The 23,431-nt window shown below is 47.5% G+C and overlaps 1 protein-coding gene across 1 annotated transcript in view; it reads right to left on the reverse strand.

The window, feature by feature from the left end:
- The window catches only part of LOC115323034, a 38,321-nt gene extending 15,799 nt beyond the window's left edge, over window positions 1-22,522 (reverse strand). The window contains exons 1-2 of the mRNA XM_029983417.3: window positions 22,357-22,522; window positions 5,136-5,330 (exon numbers count right to left, since the gene is read on the reverse strand). Of these exons, the coding sequence (XP_029839277.1) occupies window positions 5,136-5,330; window positions 22,357-22,522 (361 nt within the window). The remainder of the gene's footprint in view (window positions 1-5,135; window positions 5,331-22,356) is intronic.
- Between the last annotated feature and the right edge of the window lie 909 nt (window positions 22,523-23,431).

Genomic DNA, 23,431 nt, shown 5'->3' on the forward strand with positions numbered 1-23,431 from the left:
GGAAAGGGGGGTAACCTGGCGCCTTTCACTGACGCGCAGTCGGGCTTCGATGGCGTTACACGAGAGCGAAACAAGAAACCGAACGCCAAGCAAAAGAAAAGGGAGCGGCAAAGAAAGAAACCGCCATGCACTCCTCATCGTCCTTCTTGTAATGCTTTTTTTTTTGTTGCCACGGTTTGTAGAATGCACGCGCGCGCACAGACTGGCAGAGCTCTGATAACCCGTTGACTCGGGCGCCGTCGAAAGATTATCAGGTATTACACATTTCGACAAATACCCCGAGACTGGGACAAAAAGAAACGGACAAACACAAAGTCTTTGTGTTTGTCCGTCCCTTTTTGTCCCAGTCTCGGGGTTTTTGTCGAAATGTTTAACCACCACCAGCTCGTTTGCGCCCTTACCTTGTGTTCACTTATCAGGTATTGTTTTCTTATTGTTCGAGGCGTGTTGTTTAGCAGGCAGCCAACCCTGCTGTCTTCCACGTTCATTCGTGCGCACTCCTTTGAAGTGCGAAATATGGGTTTGCTTCGGCATTAAAACCAAAGCGAGATTCACTTCCCTCTTCTCCTCTGGCGCTCTGCTCCGAGGCTTGTTTTTCTTATACTGCATTTGTAGTGTAAGTCCGCCTATTACTTAGTCTTTGTTCCGATGCTTGTTTTCTGTGTTTAATGTTTTAGTGGGTTGGGATTACAAGCAAGCTAGCGGACTTCCGCTCATTTCCTTTGAATTAGTCTCTGCAAACTTCGTTTCACCTTGCGATGGACCGCTGCGGACGCTACGAGTCACCCTAGGCAATCCAGCACCGTGAGCGGGACTGCAGGGTCACGCGACACTCAGAAGGCAGTGGATTGGTTTCGATGGCTCTCGTGCTGTCTGTTGAGGTCCATCGTAAGGTGAAGTAGACTATCGTCACCACTCTTGGTGTGACCGAACTGACTAGACCTGCAGAAAGATCGTCCCGCGCCAGACGAGGCGCGACCGTTGCTGTGAGGGCAACCAAGAAGGAGAGCTTGGTGCTAGCTGCCACTGAGGTTTTGGCTTCCGCGAGTCTCCGCTGTCCGGTCTGCATTCGTGCTCCTCGTCCTGGACCTTATTTGAGGCGGTGAGAAGTCAGTTGGGCGGTGTTGTTGAAGAAACACGGGGAATGTCAATTCGAACGGTGCGGTATTACCCCGTTTATTGTATCTTGATGTGAAGAGCTTTGTGAACACTGACTGCCCGACCCGTCGCCACAACGCGAACAACCGAAACCGAGGTAGAAGAATGAATGAATCGGTTGGTACCGTCTGCTGCCTGAACCCGCCACTCGATCAGCGCGAAGAGGAACATCACAATTTGGACGAGAAAACAAGATAAATACCGATCGAGTCATGGCATCGTAGACGACATTTTTCTACATTAGTCGTGAAGAAAATAAACAAGCTGCACGCTGAAAGTTGTGCAACGAAACTATAAACGGTGAAGTTGGCGTATATCATCGAACTTTATTCGCCATCTGAAGAGGAAACACGAGAATGAGTATGCGAAGGGTGGAAAAGGGCAGGCGAACCAGCCAAAAATTGAATTGAAGATTATAAGAAATATCGAGATTCGTAAAGCAAGCTTGAACTTGTGTTTTAATACAGGTTTCGTGACGGTCTGACTCTATACGGTCCCTCGTGCTGCTCCACAGAGGTTGCACTTTGTCAGAGGATGTGTTCTTGCCGCTGTGCATGGAGTCGCTTCCAGCAGTGTACTAGCCGTGTTGCTGTATTTGAAGAATGCAGTAATATAGCTTATTCCTGCGCCACGCACGAACTGGATATTTTTAAGGTCTTATCAGACAAACGCGCCGGCCGCGCATGTCTTAAAAGTCAAATGCAAAAAAGTAAAAAAAAAGAAAAGAAAATGAGTGGATTTAAGTTTTGCTGCTTATTGCGAGCCACGTGGTCGCGAGACCGATGTCTTAAACAAGCATCGACATATCAAGGGGCTTTCTCGATGTTTGCAGTACATTGTAAATAAACACTTTCTGCCACCAGTGGTCCGCTTAGTAAAAATCAGTGTTTTTTTTGTTTGTTTTTTTTTGGGGGGGGGGGGGGGAATGTAGCTTTTTTTTTTTTGCAGTTGACTCTGCATTTGATAATGTCAGCTTTATAGTGCTTATGCCGGCAAAAAAATTAGCTGTCCAGTGCCAATTTTTACGTTTAGGAATTAAAGGAATGGAATGGAACAATTCAGCCATTCCAGGAGTTGTAATAGGCTCAGTGTCTCCATTCCTAGGAATTGAAAGGAATTGAATTATCGAAAACTCTAATTCCCCGGAATGGAATTCGAATAGAATCGGGGTGCCTATTCCGCAACACTGGTTTGCATGCTGTAGTAGACCCCCGCAGCGCCCTCTAGCTCGCGTTATCATCGCCGCCATCTCGTATCGGAGCGTCGCGGCGACGCCAAGATGAACGTTTGTGCCGCTTTGAGGAAACTGTAGTCGAAATAAAGCGTGTGCGCCGCTTGGGGCGTGAATTGCTAGTGATGGCGTAATACGTATGCCTTCTCTTCTAGTAGAAGATGGGCCCCAGAAATGCTAGAAGGCGCTGTCAGGAGCAGTGTTCCGCGAAGCGTTGACTAGAGGACCTCAATTCTCCTCAGATTAACGGCACTTCAGCCACCTTAGTTCAGCAGCCGACGGAGTCATTTCCGACGGTCGTGCGTCTTATTGGCGTCAAAATACTACACAATAGCAAAACGTATACGTGCAAACTATACTTAATTCACCCTTGAGCTGAGACAAGAAGCTCCGCCTTAGAGCGAGCTCCCTGCTTCCGCAGAAATAAGGTTGCGCGTACCTGCGCGTTCATACCGGTGCTAGGAAAGGCAGAAAGTTCGCACAGAAGGCGGAGCGTCTACTCTCAGCCTAAGGGTGAACGGTGAATAATGAATAGAGCTGCGGGCACTGTTCACCAACGTGAATATGCTGCCTGGAGAGCGTCTCCCACTGGTGTCTTTAGCGTCTTATTCCGCCCACGCACCCACAGTACTGCCGAAGGGCTAAAAAATGACGTCACGAAAGCCCGAATGTTCTTTTGCCATATTCCATGATCTTGCCGCTCGAAGGCACAAGTTCTGGGAGAGGGCACGAGAAAAGTCAAATGTCGCTTTTGTCGCGGCGTCGCAACTCCTGGCTGCCAAAGGTTCCGTGGACGGTCGAGTTATGTTGCAGCAGGAGTGGCACCTGCCACATATACCCCGGTGCTGAGACACCTCAGCAACGCGACCGGCGACAGCATGAGACTTCTGTGACCTCATAAGGCGGATATCGAGGGACCACCTTTTTGGGCACAGCAAACACACCAGTGGGGGAGGTGTTCCAAGCACGGTAACATGACAGAACGCTTCTTACTGGAAGTGAAAAGATTTTTTGTGAAACCATCTTACAAGATCCGCCGAGTGTAAGCTTCATTCTGCTATAGTTCGTAATGTCACATCAAGAATAGGGCGATAATAATAACGCAGGTGCAATTGAACATTAAATAGGCTCAAAAAACAATATGAGAGAAGAAGAAAGCAAGGCAAGGCCGCTAAAAAAATAAAATACACCCGGAGGTCATGCAATTTGTTTTCAAGGAGCGTCGACAGTCTCGGGAATGGCCGCTTTATTTGCATCGTGGCATTAATCGTGAGGCTGCCCTTAATTGGCTTCCCGTTACTTGAAAAAAGTAATTGATTACGAATACAAATTACCGACCCTCTAATATAATGAATTAACGTTTCAATTACTTTCGCTGAAAAGTAAAGGATTACTTCACTCATTACGTTACAAATTACTTTCACGTTAATTTTACCGCACTTAGTAAGAAAAGAATAGTGACCAGTTTTTTGTTTTCAGAAATACTCTGCAGCACTACTTTCAATTTCTCAAACACCCGCATTATGGTAGTCCCTGGGAAAACAAAACATTGCACTGAAGAGAGAGAATGTAAGTCCACTCCGTTCACTGTAAGCTGACAAGGCAGCGAAATCTGCAACCACGCCCGCCATACCGCTAGCTTAATTTGGCCGCAAATCATTAATGAAATTCTGTACGCAAAACTAACGGTGCAAAATCTCCCTGGCAGCGTCTACATTCGCTAAGAGAACAAAAAGGAAACGCGTGGTCCATGTTGTCTTATTGGTCTTCTTTTTCCCCATATTTGTATGCCTTGCACGTTTTTGTTTCTTTTTTGGTGCTTCTAGTTACCGGTCAACCGAAAAAACGTATTTTCTCTTCGGTTAATATTTTGTTGGACTTTCTATCTTCATGTAGCTGAAGTGCAAGATCGTATTGCTTTTTCTGTATTAGGTTTACAATTTTAAAAATGTAACGAGTAATTGAAGTAATTCCTTACGATATTTGAAGCGAAATCACATTACCAATTACTGCACAAGAATGTAAGATGGCAATTACCAAATTACTCAAAAAAGTATCAGATTACATGTAATCCGTTACTTGTAACAGTTGACTTCCCAAGTCTGCTGAAAATATTTTGGAATATCTTACGGCGAGAAAACAAACTGGTGCCATCTGTTGAAGAGCCAAGTAACATTAACCATTTCCCTTCGTTTCATTCTCTTTTTCTTCTTGGGTGAAAGGGGGGAGGTGCGCTTATATTTTTTGGCTCTGAAATGTTTTACAATGTTCTATACGACCGTGTCTAATAAATAGTAGGTACAGTGGCTAGCGATATGAGACAGAACGCGCAGAAGGCGAGCAGGCAGTACAAACCACGCCGTTACACGCTGCCGTGCGTGTGTCGGGAGTGGGGAGGTATCGCATGCGGTGGGTGCGTAGACACATTTGAACATCCCCACTGCCGTTCTGACCCTGCGCTCGCTGCCTGCTGCACCGCGTGGTCGGTACTGCCTAATCGCCGTTTGAGCATTCTAACTCATATCGCTAGCCACTGTAGATTTAATGTTGCAAATACCGCAAAACCTTTGCTCTGGTAAAATGAAAATTCTAGAGTCGCCGCATAGATGACGTCAGCGTGCCGGCGTGTCTTTCCCTCACAGGAGTTCACAAGAGCTCTGTTATAGGCAAACCTAAGTGTGTGAACAGGCCCTTATGTCTAAAAATCGAGCGCACCTTACGGAACAACCCCATTTTTGTGACTTACCGCTCGAACAAACAAAGTCGCAGTCGGTCTTCTCCCTTAAGTAAAATGGAGACGTATAGCAGCCTTGGGACCCATCTCGCTTAATGCAGGCACCAGATGACTCGTTGTAAATGAACGTGTCCGCTATAAGCGACGTGTCTTCTGAGCAATTGTGCAGCACAAAGCGTCGGTAGCAGGACGGGCTGAGTGGCTTTCCTGCGAACAGTGGCAACAGGAATCTGAAGGATGCGAAGGCAAATCCGGTTTGTTTTCACTTTAAAAGTACAGTTCTATAGTAAGCGCGGAACGCTAGAGAACGGGAGTGGGTGGGGGGAGAGTTACCGACAAAAGAAGAGAATGGCTTGAAAAAAGCGCAAAACATCGGTCATTATGCGCCTGTGCGGCGTCGTGTCGCCGTCGTATTTCGTTAAGACCGGAGACGATGGAAAGAACGGGAGCAGGAGATACGTCCCATTATTTCTGTCGTCTCCGTTCTTAATGATGTGCAACCTTAACCAGCTCGCCTGTTTACTAGCTTTATCATCAGGTGTCACCGTTCTTTTGGGAAGGTTAGGAGTGGGTAAAAAATAGATATAGGGGAAGGGGTACATATATATGTGGTTTTCGTACATTGATTTCCCCATCTCGCGCCGCTCTCCGCAACCCACTACGATACCCGGAACTCTACAGTCAAGGCCATTGGCGCGCAGGCGCAGCAGCGGCTTCATCGCTGCGAAGGTATTAGCTGAGGGGGAAACGCGGTCTACGAAAACTCCCCACAGCCGAAGCAGCTCAGTCGTCACCTCCGCCGTGTGCCCGTCTGGCCCAAACAGGTTTGTTATGTTGTTTGGCCCTGTCCGTCAGGAAGCCTATGAGGGCCACGACCGCTTTATTCTTCAGAGGTGTCTGTCCCTCCGGCGGTAACCTGTATTGCCGCGAGGTGCACGGCAGCCCCAAGCGCGCGAACGGCGCTTGCAGTCCAGCCCGTTCGTTACTGGTGTCCTCGCAGTCGAGGGTAGGTAGGCCGCGTCGGCGAGCAGATGGGTGGCAGCGTCTGAAACTGACTGCCGTGCCAACATTGTTCTCCTCCCAAGGTGAGTAAAGTGACAATCTCAACACACTGAAACAAGCAAGACCGGCGTGTGGTAAGACAAGAGATATATCTGTCCTCTTGCCATGTGGGGCAGTTTGGAAGTTTTCAAGATATCCCAAACACTCCTGTTCTGGTGTCGTGAAATTTTGTTAACCAAATGGGTGTCATTTAGTGTCAATTGATATATGTACAAAATAAAACAATGACAAACGAAAAGGTTCCAGCTCTTTATACGATTTTATTCTTATGTGAACTGTCAACAATATTTAGGGCCACCAATATTCCCTCTCTCCCTCACCATACTTTTTTATGATTTTTATTGCGAAGAATTTTACTTTTCACGACAGTCACTTGTAGCTACTATGTTCCGATTTAGTTTCTTCCAACTTGCCCAAAAATGTACAAGCTTGCAAGCCCCAAGAAAGCTGCAGAGCAACAACTCCACGAGCCAGTCGGGGACTCATCGAATTTGCCTGGAGGGCCGGGAGCCACGGACCCACATCACGATAGCCCAACTGCGAGCAACACAATTTTTCTCAGGAACTTAAATCCGAGCACTGCCTTCAAGAAAGGTTGCTCCGATAGACTGCTTGGAACCTCTCTTGAATCACCCGTCCAGGCCTCGACTGACGGGGCATTTTTTAAAAAGATCTTGAATAACACTTCAAATGAATACAGCACCACAGGACATCACACGTCAGCACCTCTTCAGCAGCGTTTGTTCAAGATGGCCTCACACCTGAAGATTATTAAGTAGATCTGGTGCCAAGAGGTTTGGCTACTTCATAAATTTACAAAGCACTCAAAGATACAGCGACAAACTTCTGAAGCTTGCCTGCAAGACGTCAACTTCTTACGCCCGCAACCACTTCGGAAACGTTTTTGCAAGATGACCGCACCTCTGAAGATGACCGCATCTCTGAGGATGACTGTATTTCGTAAAATTACATCATTTTTGAAGGTCAATAGATTTCTGAGGATGACAAGGTCTCTAAAGATGGCCGCATGGATCTGGAGCCAAAAGGAGCAGTCGAAACTACGTCGCCACCTGACCATGACTTACCACCCAACATAGAATCCACACCAGAGAGCATGTCAGCACGAGCAGGAAACTTCTGTTGAGTTCAGCTAAAGAAAACTATGATTGATATTACCAAGACGTACAAGAACCTCCAACTACATCATGAAGTTACTAAGAAAGAAATCCGCGCCATGAAGAAGGAACTAAATTTCAAAGTTAAGAAGCGCAACACAACAAGGACAATAAAGACACAAAGACGACAGGATGGGCGCTATGTGTCTTTATGTCTCTTTGTGTTTTTATTGTCCTTGTTGTGTTGCGCGTTTTAACCTTTTAAATCAGTATGAGCCAACTCGCCCAAACACAAGTTTTAAAGGAACTAAAGATCGGAGAGCAGTAACTTCTCACGCTTGGTCAGAAACCGCAGTTCCTGGCTGATGACCAAAGAAAGATACTCGTCGAAAAAAAAAAACCGCAGGGGAATTCCATGGTCTATGTTGACCGTGAAGCAAGCTCTTCAAGTTAAGTTTACCTGCGGCACGGCGGGCTACGAGCTGCTGCGAACCATTGGCTATCCACTTCCCAGCACCATAACTCTCATGAGAAGAATGCAGAGCTTTGTCTTTCGCTTGGGATTCTCCAAGAGGTTTTCAGTGTATTGAAGAAGGCCGACCCAATGCAGAAAAGTGAACGAGACTGTGTCTTGTTCCTAGATGAAATGAAGATTGACGAAGGCATTCAACACGACCAAACTCAGGACTGTTTCCACGGGTTCATCGCATTTCCACCAAAAAATGATGCCGCAAATCGTGCTTTGGTGTTCATGTTGCGAGGAGTTACACCTCTGTGGATGCAGGTAGTGGCCTACCATTTCACGGGGCGGTCGCTTGATGGCGAGCTTCTCAAAGTCTTCGTTCTGAAGCTCGTGCAGTTGGGTTCTAAAGCGAGGTTAAACGTACTTGCGGTGACTTGTGACATGGGTGTGGCGAACCGGGCTATGTGCGGAGAGCTAAATCTTTTGAGCACTAAAGACGCGGATACAGTGGTCAGCATTCCCCACACGTCCCTTCAAAGACGCCGCCTCTATTTTGGGACAGGTGCGGCTCACATCCTGAAGAAGATTCGATGCCAGTTTTTTCTATCTAGTCTTTTTTTCTTAGCGAGGAAATCATCAAAGAAAAGCACAAGTACATAAAAACGTCACTGGATATGGACAAAGAGAAAGACCTTAAGGTTGCCCCTGGTTTGTCGGGTGTTCACTTAAGTCAGGGGCACTTCACCAAAGTGCAGGTGAATATCGCTGTCCAGTTTTGTTCGAGACGCACCAGCTGCCATTCGGTACAAGGTGGGCCAAGGCCAGCTACCACCCGAGGCAGAAAGCACCGCTTGGTTCTTCAAGCTAATTTACAGATGGTTCAAATTTCATGTCGTCAAGACATTCTGTCGTGGCCCTTAGTCACCTTGACCTCCAGCAGCATCAGACTGCCTTTGGTACGCTTTATCTGACTGCAGGGACATTCAGGCAATTGAAGATGGGTGTCACGGCCAACTGGAAGCCGGCAGAATCAAGGGTCATATCTTCAACAACAGTTGTCTATCAACTCCAAGATCTGCTCAACGACCACGGCTATGCGTACCTGTTCACGGGTCGGCTGACTTAGGACTGCCTTGAGAACGTGTTTTCTGTCGTTCGCCTGAAGAAACCTGTGCCAAGTGCATTAGAATTCAAGAGCGCTCTTCGGATGATCTCTGTTAGTCAGTTCGTCCACACACCCAATACGTCTGGCTACGCCGTAGATGACGGGGAATATCTTGCAGACCTGTTTTCAACAAGTGGAAGAGCTCCACTGCAAGACCCTGCAGATGTGGAGGAGGACACCATGGACGACTTCCTCGTCATGACGACGAAGGAGGAAGGTCACATCTTCGCATATGTAGGTGGATTTCTCATCCGTCCCGTGGTGAGAATCATCAACTGCAACACTTGCAAGGGAGCACTCATGTCAGACTCCACTGGTGAATACAGCACCCTCATCAGACTGAAGGAGTGTGTGCGAGGAAGTGAGAACTTGACCTAACCCCGGTCATGCAGTCATGCAGTTTCTCACTGCATGTGAAGAGCAGTTCAAGGGCCTCATGTACACGACAGAAATTTTGAACCTTGCTTCACCATTCAAGACCTTTGCAGCTTTTCTTAGGAAAAACAGCTCACTTGTGTCCAAAGCGTGCTCTGCACACGAAGTCAACAATGAGAGGCTGCTTCTTGACAAGTACCTGCACTTCCGTCTGAAAATTCACCTAAAACAGGCTCACCTCAAGAAACGTGCAAATGGCCACTCTGACAAGACCTGCGCTGGAGTCAACCTGTCGTAAAGCCCACCGCCAAGCAGAGTACTTGCTGAAAGGCAGCTGGGTTAACTCATTGTCTGCTTATGCTACCAGATACAGTGTAAATAAATAAAGATACACTGCTTTTGCTTTGGAAATTGCTATGATGTAAAAAAAAGCCTCTGTAACAGATGCAAACTGCTTAAAGGGGGACCAGCAGACATATTCTTCCGCCTTGCGGAAAGTCCTCCTCGCACTTTTTTTTTCTTGTATTGTAGCACGGCGAGGCGAGGGGAAAGGTCCCCTTTTGCGCCGGCTTCTTCTGAGAGGATAAGCCGAGAAAATCCCCATTCTGAGCGACGGGCGATGGGTGCGGCAGCAGCGACCTCGTGACTTACAGGTAGCTTCAGCTCCTATCGCGTAATCTGCCCCCCCCCCCCTCCCTTTTTTTTGGCGCTTGCCAGGCCTAGCCCCTCGGGTATAGGTTTCACGGAGCTGCAAGGCTGCGCCCGCGCAGTCACCGAATTTCAGCTGTCGGTGGTCTTTGGTTTAGCCCGTGGCAAAGTAAACGCATACTTGAGAGCTGCGATGCATCCTCGCACCCATTGAAGGAACGTTTCATAGATATTTTCGGTTTATCAAGGAGCTTGAAACACATGCGCGAGAAGTGGTGACTTGAATATGTAAGGATGACTTACATCTTCACAAAACATTCCATCTTCAAAAAAAAAAAAAAAAAGAAAACGGCTTATCACGCTTGATGGTAAAGAAAACGATGTACCAGGCGCGGGCATCTTCTAGAAGGTCTCTGTTTTCTAGCAGCGAGCACAAATTATTAAAGAACTTTAGCAGGCTATGTTTTGAGGCCACGCTATATTTAGCGGAAGCTCGCGCTGCCACTTCGATGCATTCTCTGAAGCGCGCGCCTGAAGTGGCGGCGGGCCTTTGAAAACGATTTACTAAAATGCCCTGTTGTGTGCCTAACTCGCAGAACATGATGGCCAGCAAAATATATGAAATTCATATTTACACATTCCCGACAACCACCTGAGGTGAAAGGGCATCAAGGGTGGATGTCAATTTTAGAAAGTTTTAGTGTGTCGCTTTTAGCCACTTCGATAACCGTACGGTCCGTAGCCCACAACGAATTGTAAGCTAGACTCGCTGTTTACATTCTTTATCGAGTGCGGCTATGGAGCGGAAAAGACAATATTAAAACCCTTTTTGGCGAGTTTAGCATGTCAAGTTATGGTTCAACGTTGCTTGTATTGGTACCATAGCACGGGCCGCCACTTCTAAGTATTTGTGTTGTCTCAAAGAAACTAAAGCAAAAGCAGACAATATTTTTTAACGTGACACAGAATTGTATTTAACAGTGTAAAAAACTTTTTGGGTACCCTACGTCACGCAGTTAGCATAAACAAACTATCGCCAGTATTTACAACTTTTTTTTTCTTGTTAGAAGTGAATGATGTTTAGGAAACTGTTAATGCGAGTATCCAACCTAAGCGGTAGATTTTAGTGCAAGTCGATACATTGCTAGGGAAAATGGCAAAAAGCGCCGATGTCGTGTTTGCGCTAACGTGTCGCGTAATGTACGCATACCGCTGCAGAATCAACACTAACGGAGTGAATCAGTAAATTTAGTGGCCCCCAAAAAAGTGGTGATATTTTGCTTTGTTTTTATGGTTGAAAAGTAGTTATTTTTAAACAAGCAATTCGCTAAAGAGTGCTTCCGTTGGGCACCAACTTACGTGGCATCAATTTGTTCTTATACACAAAATTCTGCATGGCCCTTGCGTAAAAATGTCAATATTGTGTTCGTGCTAGCTGTGTCACGCACAGTAAGAAAACCAGTTCATGGTTAGAACATTTAAACAAGGCCTTTCTTACGCTTTCTTACGCTAAATAGACGTCTTGCGAGTACGCTCTATTACTGGTGGTTCGTAAAATAACCTACGTTGTTTATTTAGAGGAAGGAAGTGGTGGTGAAGGAAGGGGGAATTTAATACAAAAGACGACTCAGGGAACCTTGAACTTTGTAAATATTTCGCACAACCTATAATCTTGAGCTAATTAAATCACTTTTGCTTTGTCTGTTTTAGAACTTGTTAAAAGTCGCGCTAAAGGCCAAGATGAGCGAAAAGTCAGATGCCCCTGTTTATTTGAGCAAGAAGCTTATTTATGGGAGATAGAACTGAAAAAGCGTACGAGTGTAACCGTAGCAATCTCCGACCAAGCCTGAACCTCACTTTTTCGCCATTTCATCGAAAGCCGTTACATAGAATGAACGGACATTTCATCGAACGCCGTTTCATCGAACGCCGTTTCATCGAGCGCCGTTTCATCGAATCGCCAAGGGCCGTTTCATCGAATTTTTCTGTTATGGCTCTGTACAGAGTTTTGGGGCATACCAGTGCTTTATAGATGTTTCACCTTTCATTTTTTAAGACTAAGGTAGTCTCTTGTGAAATTGTTTTGAAGGTGGTGTCAAATTACTAAAAATAAAAACAATTGGCATCAAAAGGAATAAATATAATTCGGTATGCGACTTACTGAAAAGCTTTACTCATGTACATACACGACTGAAACAAGGACGCTGCAAATAAAGGACATACACTTAAAACACATTTAAGCGTCTGTGCTTTCTGTTTTTGCCTCATTTTTAATTGTTTCAAGTGACATGGAGAGCGGTCATTATTTCATGGAGGCTTTTTTCTCGAAGCAGGATATGTTCACGATGGAACTTATCTCGCCACTGCACCCAGTGATATAAAAACAGAAAAAAAGGCAGAATTAGATGAAGTTGTGTATAAAAATAAAAGTAAATTCCAAAATATTACAGACTGTAACGTTGTTCGATGAAAAGGCGTTCGATGACAAGGCGTTCGCTGAAACGGCTTCTATGAAACGGCTTCTATGAAACGGCGTTCGAGGAAACGGCGTTCGATGAAACGGTGTTCGATGAAACGGCATTCGATGAAACGGCGTTCGATGAAATGTCCGGACGCACTTGTAGCGGTACGCGTGCATTACGGGGCACTTTTAGGCCGAACGCGACATCGGCGCTTTTTACTATTTCTGCCCAGCAACATGTATTATCTTGCACTGAGCTCTGCCACTGAGGTTGGATAGTTGCATTGACACTTTTCTAAATATAATTTATTTCTAAAAAACAAAATCAGAAAGACCGGCAATAGTTTGTCCGTGCCAACTGTGTGGCAGTATACCTAAAATGTGTTTGCAAAGACGAATTACGAACGCGTATCATGTTAAAAAAAATCGGCTACATTTGATTTTTTTTGCCTCAAAAATACTTTAAAGTGGCCGCACGTGCTATAGCACCGATTTAAGCAACGTTGCACTATAACACCAGACGCTTCGATAGCCGCACTCGATCAAGAAGGCTCACAGAAAGGTTATAGCTTTTATATTGTTATAGGGTGCGGTTATCCAAGAGCTAAAGACTATCCACTAAAACTTTTTAGCATCGACACACACCATTGCTGCCTTCTCAACTCATGTGGTTGCTGAGATGCGTAAATATAAATGTCACCTACATTCGTTGGCCAACATATAGTGTGAGTTATGCACACAATATTTGTGCTCGCTGTTAGAAAACAGATACCTTCTAGAAGATGCCCGCGCCTGGTACATCGTTTTCTTTTCCATCGATCCCAATTTGAGGCAGGTTTGAGCGTGATAAGCCGTTTTTTTTTTTGAAGATGGAATGTTTTGTGAAGATGTAAGTCATCCTTACATATTCAAGTCACCACTTCTCGCGCATGTGTTTTGAGCTCCCTGATCAACCGAGAATATCTATGAAACGTTCCTTCAATGGGTGCGGGGATGCATCGCAGCTCTGAAGTATGCGTTTACTTTGCCACGGGCTAAACCAATGACCATCGACAGCTGAAATTCGGTGACTGCGCGGGCGCAGCCTTGCAGCTCCGTAAAACCTACACCCGAGAAGCTAGGCCTGGCAAGCGCGAAAAAAAAAAAGGGAGGGGGGGGGGGGGGGCAGATTACGCGATAGGAGCTGAAGCTACCCGTAAGTCACGAGGTCGCTGCTGCCGCACCCATCGCCCGTCACTCAGAATGGGGATTTTCTCGGCTTATCCTCTCAGAAGAAGCCGGCGCAAAAAGGGACCTTTCCCCTCGCCTCGCCGTGCTACAATACAAGAAGAAAGAGGGCGAGGAGGACTTTCCGCCAGGCGGAAGAATATTTCTGCTGGTCCCCCTTTAAGAGTAAGTAAGCAACTAGATTGTCACTGCTTCTGACTATATGTAAAGGTTTGTCACATAGAAAATAAAAAAAAGCTCCGAAAGAAACATGTCTGGGCCTATTTACTGAGAGGACCGAAGGCACAAATTTGTTTGGAGGGCATGTTCTCTCTTGCCTGCATCAAGAAATCATAGCTGAACACGTGATTTCAAGTGGGCTCTCCGCGGTGATCTGCGTAGACCAGCTTTCCACGCTGCTAAAACGTTTGGCAATGTTGATGACACGCATCACTTTCACCAGACATAAAACTTTTGTAGGCACCTTTTTTTAAAGAGGGATGAAGGGTGAGGAGCAGCAGGAATCTCGAAAACCACAAAAAAAATTGAAGTAACTAAATGTAGCAAAAATGTTGACAAGTAGAAATAAACACACAAGAAAACGCACCGGGAGTGCTTTTGCAGTCATTAGTTTCGAGCTTTTCCCGATGTCAAAAGTGTGCTTTTTTTTCCTGTAAGGCAGTCAGTGTCCTTACATTGATGATATGCACCGTGAAGAGGCATCCGCAAATCTGATGAGCTCGCCAGTCATGGTCCTAAAAGCAATATATGTTTCCATGTGCAGCTTCTCCCATTTTGCTGGTTTGTCGTTCGCAAGTGAGTGCACCTTTGCACGGACGATAGTTTAAGCCACTGACCATTCAAAACTGTGTGCTAATCATTCAATATAGATCACAGCACTCCGCAGGACCATATATTGAGACACGCACCGAATACGCACCCAGGCAGATCTTGGAAGACATACCGAATACAAACTAAGCACTGAGCGCGTTTAAGAAACATTAAGAAACAAAGGCGCCACAGTGGTAAAGATACACACTGACACGAAGGTCTGTGCACGAACGGAACTACACGAAGAACTGGAGGTCAAAAGTCATGCAGGGAACGTAGCTATACGCGCTGCGCGTGCTCGACTTACCTGTATAATGATTCGAAATACATCACAATAAAAAGGCATTCTCGGACGCAGGTGCGAGATGCAACTTAAGGTTTTGCGTTAAAAAGTTGCTGCTGCCACCGCCGGACCGCGCAGCGCGTGTAACTACGTTGCTGTATGCTCCTTGATGCATGGGTAATTTTGCGACGGGTGTAGACCTTTCCAAGAAAGAGCGTATGGCCGGTGCCATTTCCAGTGTTTGTGCGTATGGCGCGTGCTTTCCTCGTTTTCCGGAGCGACGCACACGCGCAGGCTGAGCTGTGGATTTATAAACACTGGAAAGGTCTATATTTACGCACTCTGAGGCACACGTTGGGGCACGCTCGAGAGAAGACGAGGCACCCACATTGAGGAACACACATCGAACAACATCGGACGAACCGATCCCCTTTGAACTATTACGAGTCGCCGATCAGATGAGTCTAAAGCCGACGAACGTTGCTGGTCGCTAACTGTGCTTTTAATTGATACACGTGGAGGCACACGTTGTGGCACGACGAGAAAAGACGAAGCACCCACACTGGGGAACACACGTCGAACGACACCGGGCGAGCGAAGCCAAAGGTGTTGCCGAAGCGAGCTCGTAGCTGACTACTGTGCAAGAGGCAGAACTTCAGACCAGTCACCAGTACGTGCATCTATTTTGTTGGAAGCAACGGAAGCAACCCACCCTTTCCTTGCCGCATTGAAGCACGAAGCGATCGAGTAAACGATGTAGGACACAACGCGAGGCACATCAACCACGGTAGCCAAGGCCACGGCATCTCTTTTCCAAGGAGGTGGAGGGGCTTAGAGTGATAAACCGGAAGTTCGGAAGTCCTCCGCCCCCCCCGGTTGCCGCCATGGTGTACGCAAATGCGACCACTTGTCACGTGACCTTACAAGAGCCGTGACGTCATCGGTAAGATGGCAGCGCCCTGAGCTGGCGGATGCGAGTTTGTTCGAAGCGTGGTAGCCGTGATGTGCAGCTGCTTTCCGACGACTTCAGGCTTCTTCTTGCTCGCTGACGCAGGCATGATGTGAAAATATGAAGGAATGAGATTTTATACCGTTTTTACGCAAGATCGCTCTGAATCATCTGGATGTTAACACCTCTGAGTCAGCGTCAACCGTATCGCCGTACCGGTGCTCGGATTCCCGGATGTGTTCCAAGATCAATCGAACTAGGAGTGCTTTTAGCATGACATTTTCGCATTCTATTAGCTTTCTTTAAACGTTGGAATGTCTAAGAATCGACGCGAAAGGTAGGCGTCGGACGTGGGGCCTATGGGGATTTTTTCCAACCCGAGGTAACTGGATAATCACAGCAACTTTTAGCGAGGAAGCTCCTGCAACCTTTACGTTTGGTACTTATCAACAGTTTCACGATACAACATTTAGCATAAAATATTCACAATTTTCAAACTTCGTTTGAACGTTGGGATGTCTCAAAATCAAAGCGAAAGGTATACGTCACGTTAGGGCATAGGGAATGTTTTTTCAGTCCTGCGTCATCGAAGTTTAAAGAGCGCAGCAGCTTCCTCGCTAAAGGCATAGCAACCTTTAGCGAAGAAGCTGCTGCAATCTTTAAACTTTTGTGCTAATCGACGATTCTACATTGGATCGCAATACATTTTGAAGTGAAAAGCTGGCGTTTGCTTAATTAATGTGCACGCGAGCTCTTACAAAGCATTCTAACCACTCATTCGGGAAAGAAAGTTAATTACTTATGTTCATAAAACAGTTTATTTGTTTTACGAACTTAAGTAATAAGCACACTGCAACTTGTGTAGATCGCGCGTGGGAAAGTGAAATCGGGTGATGCTTGGTGTCCAACTTTTGAGAACAACCAAATATTCTATCTCTTCAAGTCGCTCAGCGGCATTCTATCTCAAACTTGGAAATTTCGTGCGTCGTTGAGTGGACACAGAGAACTGGTTTCAGCAAATAATTAGGTATTATCTTTGGACGACAACCGACACCAAATCAACGCTCATTGCATTGCCGCCCCCTGCTTCGTCGTGCTTACCTCGCATGAGGTAATGGGGATCACTAGCTTCGGGGTAATGTCGGCACCAGGGACAAAGGCCGCCGAAGATACCCCTCAATTTCCCGCGGTCGATCCTTGAGACGCGGTCTAGATCGTTCGGCACGAACCCTCCCAGGCCAATTCATTGGTACGGGCAGCTCCGCTAGACATGGTCGGCCTCATGCAGTGGTAGCAGAGTGGTTTTTGGTCGGCCATTCGCCACACCTCTGTTTTCCTCGGTGTATTTTGTCCAGCGCAAACCTACGCCCGATGTCGAGAATGCTTCGGCGTTGGGGTGTCTCGCTGAATTCGCATTGAACACTAACGGGTAACCGGTGGCGGACGTCGTGACTTTATGGCATAAGTCGACCTCGGTTCGTCACATGCCGCTTCGCTCGAAAATGTCTCCAGTTGAAATGGCTGTCTAACTTGTTCCGAAACAATCGCGGCGATTGAAATAAAAGCTGAGCTGGCGGGAAGTAGCTTCCTGATCTCGTCCCCAACAAAGTCATGGACGATGTTACGGTTGCCTGGGAGGCTGGTGTCGAAGTTGCAGCAGCGCGACTCGAGTGTTGAGACGCTGGGGAGTTGTTGATAGTGACAGGCTCGGGCCTGCAGTGTACATGCAATGTTGGAAGCCTCGGTGCTTTAAGACAACCCCGAGACTGTGGAAAACAAGGACACACACAACAGAATTGATTTCGTTGAGTTTTTCCTTCTTGTTTTCACCAGTTTCAGGGTTGTCTTAAATCATAAAGATAAATCAGCTCGCCTGCGCCCTATCAATCATTTCAGTAAGCTTCGGTGATATGAGCCCTTCGACTGTCGTCGTGGGGTTGCGGACAAGGCTGCCGAAGGTATTGTCGCTCACATGAAGGACATGGGATTCTTAGCTTCTTGTCTTCTGTAGCATCAAGGTTGGCGTGGGTGCTCGATCAGGTGCAAAGCACCCTCCACAAAGGCGGTGACGCTCTCGCTCGTCAATGGTGGCTGATGAACGTGCACTTCACCTAGATCTTGCAAACTTCCCACGATGCTAAGGAGGATAGGTTCTGCAGAAGCTAATTGTCTGTCTATCCACTGTGGCGGGCGACAAGGTCATATTGTTCAATCCAGCCCTCGACGTATTCATACACCTTGCGTGAAAGGTCGTCAGAGTGTGAGGTGCTACGGGCATGCAAACAATGGTGGGAGCGGACATGGTTTGCTGCTACAGGTTTGTCATTGTTGGCTTAGTAAGCTTCGGTTTTCCTGGCAAAAGCCTGCTTTCCGGTGGCTCCTGCTGGTAGCAGTGACTGGCTCGGACTTCAGGTTCTTCCTGGTGTATTTCCGAGGTTCGTCGTTATGATACTCGCTCGTCTTGCGGTTTTTCTGCCGGGCTTGAGTTAGGACTTGGTTCACAACTTGCCGGGTGTTTAAGACGCGGGATAGTCCGCCGCCCGTGTCCCGTTATCGGGCAGCTCGGCTGAGAAGCCACGAAGGTGCCAAAGGGTGAAGGGCTATGAGTAAAGTACCCAGCACCTCCACGAGAACGTACGATGACGGCTGAGCATGGGCTGGAACTTTCCAGAATAGTAAATATTGATAGAAGATAGGATTGGAGCAAGCATCTGTGACAATATAACAAAACTGAAAAAAGAGACTCTATCCTGACCACTAAAGAAGTTCCGTTGCTTTGGTGGCATTCTGCCCAAAAAATCTTCTCCTTCGGGGTTTGGGAACTGCCGTAGACAAACTGAACTGAAATTGATGTGGGACCACTTTTCTGGTAATAAGCCGCTACAGACTGTAGTCGCAAAGCGGCGTGAACGGGTGGATTGGGTAGGTAACACGCTTGATGAAATGTCCATAGAGATAGCACTTCGCGTAACGAGTATTAATTAAACTTTTGTTGACGAAACGTGCGACAGACAAGCGGAATCAATACCAACTGCAACACCTGTGCTCCGCGAAAGTGCACGTTTACGCCAGAACAATTTAGAAAGTAGCACAACAGCACCTAAAGGCTTACACAGGAACTACCTGCTTGAAAGCAGCTCTCCGGGGCGCCGCACAACCAAAGTGAGCCTTCAGTCATTTGAACGAAGCGGCACCAAGATTGCGCACTGCCAAGCACGACTCACTCCATTTTCGTCGCTGAACTGTGTATCCAAATATATTGCTCAAGCTTCACTGAAGACCTCAAAAATTCCGATGGTTAAAGGAGCTGTGCAACGATTTTAACGCTGAAATAATTACCATCTTCATCTTTTGACATTGTTCATCTTGTCACAAAGGACAGAAAACAACCTCCTTCCTTCGAAATGTTGCGATTCCGCGGCGTAATCGCGAGGCAAAAATTAGAATGTTCCCCAACCTGCAGCCGCGAGCGGCGGCCATGAGAAACAGGCGGCGTGACAGCAGAGGTTCTTGTAGAAAGATAGCAAGTTGTGCGAATACCTGCTCGATAAAAGGTAACATTTCTCTAAATTATGTCCTTCCAACATGAAAATAAATGCGTCATAAACCGAGTAATCATAGACAAAACTATACGGAGTTTTACTGGCGCCATCTATCGTAGGTCCACAAAACCGCCAGCTTTCTCCGCTACCGCGAACCGCCGCCACTAGCCGGACGGTTATGGCCGGACCCGAATGAGACTTTCCTCCTTTCACCATGCTGTTCGCGCTGCGCCCGCCAGCACGTGGTCATGCGGTCGCGAGCGATCGAGTTCTTGCTGATCACTGATGGCTCTAGAGAGAGAACTTTACCGGAACCCCATGCCTACCCCATCGACGACACTGCGCACGTGACCCGAAATACGATGTACGAGTTGAGAGGTGGCAAAAACCTGGATCTGTTTTTATTTCTTGAAATAAAAACTAGGGTATCCAGGCAACATCTGTTTTCTGTAGTTCACTTCAGAAGTGTCAGGCATCAACTTCCACAGTTATTTAAGCAAAGCCCTGAAATTGTTGCACAGCTCCTTTAACGAAAGCACAGAAACGTCGCCTTTAAATTTATCCTAGCGGTATTCGAATCAATCCGAGGTCCGAGCAACATGGGGCCGATTGTCTCTTTCGTGGCAATATCCCCGTAGGTCACCAACGAAATGCACACCGTTCCTTCTTATTTTCACGTTATTTCTACGTCAGGCACCACACTGAACTCGGAAACCGCTTTCGACCGGCATCATATGACGGCTTCCACGTCTCGAATCAACTCGCCCAGACGAACGACAACCAACAAAGAATCCGGCAAGCTCCGGCCCAGCTGGGGCCAGCCGCTGGCTCAGCGCTGCCATCTTTCCTGTGACGTCACGTATTTGGTTTGGGCACGTGACGAGTGGTCGAATTTGCGTTCAATGGCAGCGGCCTTGGGGGGGTAATTTTCGAGTGCAGACCGGAACCCGGTTAATCGCTCTAAGCCCCTCTACCTCGTCGCCCTTTTCATATTCGCTGGTCCAGGATGAGTGGACAAATAGTAAGGGGTCTATTCTTCGTATCGGGTAGTATGTTGCGCCATCTAGCGACTAAAGTTTACAGCCCGTTCGCGAAAGAGGCCACCCCGTGTTGTCTGTGCCTCAAGTAGTTCAATGTAAATGTTGCTCGCACGTTTCAGTGGAAATGTAGTGATTGCAAAATGGTGTCTGGCGAGAATATGGGAGAGGGGAAGCGGCAGTTGGCACCACCCTTAGCGAAGCGGGACATGAAGGCACCCTACACGTGCTCAGCAGTTGCGCACAGAGCTATGGCCGCCAGTGAACACTCCCTATTTGCGACGTGACCGATCGAAAGCGTCGCAGTGGTCGGCCTTCCACGGTTGGCCGAATGCTGACTATGAGGTCTGCAAAGGATTTCCCGTCGATGGAAATAAGAGTAATGAAATAACTTTGATTTTGATGGTGTTGGCAGCGTTGGTTTTAAAGCGCAATTATTTCCAGCTTCCAGTATGCTAATTACAAACACCATCGAACTTGTTGTTCACAGGGTGATGCCGTCACGAGGGGTAACCATACGTGGCTTGCACATGACGTCATTTCCGATGCCCTCCAGAGAAAAGGGGAAGAAGGAGCTCCCCTCTTATCAGGATCCTCCTTTGTGCATCCCGAATAAGCACAGACGTCGCTATTCTCCCCCAAAGGATTATAGAAGATTAACCTGTCACTCAAAATTCTTACAAAAGCAGCTTCTCTCTCCTCCTCTTTTATGGTGTTCAAAAGTATCCGATGTGACGTCAGTGCAAGGAGCCTATAGGAGGGCACCACCCAAACAGCTTGCCGCTACTAAAAGCACGCTGCGGACTGCCGAGAACTTTCGCCCGACGGTGTTGGCTCTGCGCGCGGCTTTCGATTGGTAAAGGCTGTTTTTTGCACCAACGTGAACGAACGCAACACGCGCCGGAGCACTCCAACGTTCGTCGGCGACTGAGCCACGTTGCGCCGCTCTGAAAAGTGCCCGAACGACCGCGGTTCCTTTTCAGCGTAGTACGGCGAGGTCCACCGCGCCCCGACAAACAGCGCCACTTTGCGCATGAGCATCTCCGTGGCAACTTCCTCCTTAACGTATTATCGCTTCTTGGTCGGTACCAATCATCGGTCAGTTTGGTGCGTCTAAGTGGGGTTGCTATGTTGAAAACCGGGATTCTGGGCCGTGGTTATCAGGTAGAGAACAAGCAAATGATGGGAGCTAACAAGTGGAAACAAGCATTATTTGCCTCGAAATTTCACACATATGTTGACCGAAAAAAAAACAAAACATCACATCATCTCGTAATTCGATGCAAGCCGCTTGGCAGATTCGCCAAGGGGCTCCTGCGATCCCGCCTGGATATCTCAATGAAATGTATGCACTCTGTGTTACACAGCGACCTCTTTCTGACAGATGGCCAGTGCGTTATTACTACAGAACGTTTCACGCTGACTCAAGAAACTGACATCGAAGAGAGCGGACAGTGCCTAAATTACGCAATGTACGCGTTCGAAATTGCCACTCCCTTTACACAGCCTATACAAACAATACTGCAGATTCAGTAGCACTCTTGCTGCGTACCGTTCTATTGTTTATAAGCTGAGACAACCCGGCTGATAATTTCGGGTCGGCTAAATAGTTCAGGTGTTTCACTGGGTCCGCCGTTCCTGTGCCTTCGACGGCGCTTGTTTTTTGATCGGAGAGGTTATATCCGATCATGTGCGTACGACTAGCACATGATCACTTATAACATAGAGATTAGGTCAGTCTTAATTCTAATTAACTCTACCTCTAGTGCGTCATTCAACTTCCAACTTTGGCCGGCACCCCGCCACCATCGTGTTCGGCGTAGTGGCCACATCGAGCCTCGGGTGTTGCACATCTTCGGAGCTGTCCAGAGCCACGCATGCACTCGCAAATTCCAGCTCACGACCGTTCAATATCCACTCGCACCGACACCGGAACACGATAACTGCACTCGATACACAGTTAGAACAGTAGGTTCAGATCACGGTGGTTCAGATTGAAGAAATGAGTCGCGCACACACACACACACTCCGACTGGTCTCGACATCCGAATTCTGGAATAGGGCACTTCTGTGAAGGGGTTCGCCCACTCACTCACCGTTAATGCGCATATTCCGGCAGTTGTCCCAGCAATCGTTAGCGCCCGGCACATCGTTCCAGCTCAGACAGCCGACGGGCAGCTTGTCTTTGGGCAGGCAGTCCTGGCTCACGCTGTCGTAGAAGTACTCCGAGCGCGGTATGTTCGGAATGCATGGGAGCCACATCGCGGGCTCGTCGCACGGAGACGCTGGCGGGAGAAGTGAGTCAAAGGTTGGACGCTGAATTCCTGTTTGATTTAATAGTCCGACAAAAACAGGAGGTTCATGCTGGCCATGACCGAGTAACGCGGTACCTGCACCTAGATACTTTTTGCGGTAACAAGTGCCAATAGTTCGTTACTTCTGGGGCGGGGGCTGTAACTCCAGCACGCGTTTCTCATTGTTACGACGAGAAACGCTAGATGGACCTTAAAAAGGATGGGGACAAGGTGTGTCAGTGTAGGTCATCCCTGAATAAAGGCGTTAAAAAGCAACGAATCATTAACGACGACAAATGTTGAAGGCGTCTACCGCTTCGTAAAGAGGACATATATTGAGCAACGAGTAAGTATACGTCTTAGTGTCCAGCTCAGGTAAGGCGTGCCTTTTGCATCGCATTAAAGAGAACCGCACTTCTTGAGAGAGTAACATGGAACGGCATACAGTCAGTCCATGTGACTAAAGTGTTCACGTCTCAACAAGACCACATAGAGGCCTACGCATGGCGTGATGGCGGACACCCGCCTCGAGACACGCAGCGACAAGATTGCACACAGCTCCGTCTTGTTGCTGCGTGCTTGCCTTGTGCTCGTCCTGAAACGCTGCATGCAAGGAGCGCTGCTTTGTAGCTATGCTGACGCAAGCTAGGCGGAGCTCCGCGGATCCACTACAGGTGACGTACGGGGAGGGGGGGGGGGCTTGTCTATAAGCTTGTATGGAGTAAACACCTCGGTGTGTTGGCTTTCATTTCATGAGTAGCGACAATGCACGAGGCGCGTACTCCGTGCAGCCCGTAAGAGCGAATGGCGGCAAACCACTCACTCGTGGCACATGTTTTGCGCCTCTGCACAACAATGCTATTCGGTCTGTGGAAGG

Source organism: Ixodes scapularis, unplaced genomic scaffold, assembly GCF_016920785.2.
Source record: "Ixodes scapularis isolate PalLabHiFi unplaced genomic scaffold, ASM1692078v2 PGA_scaffold4__175_contigs__length_147842914, whole genome shotgun sequence".
Lineage (NCBI taxonomy): Eukaryota > Metazoa > Arthropoda > Arachnida > Ixodida > Ixodidae > Ixodes > Ixodes scapularis.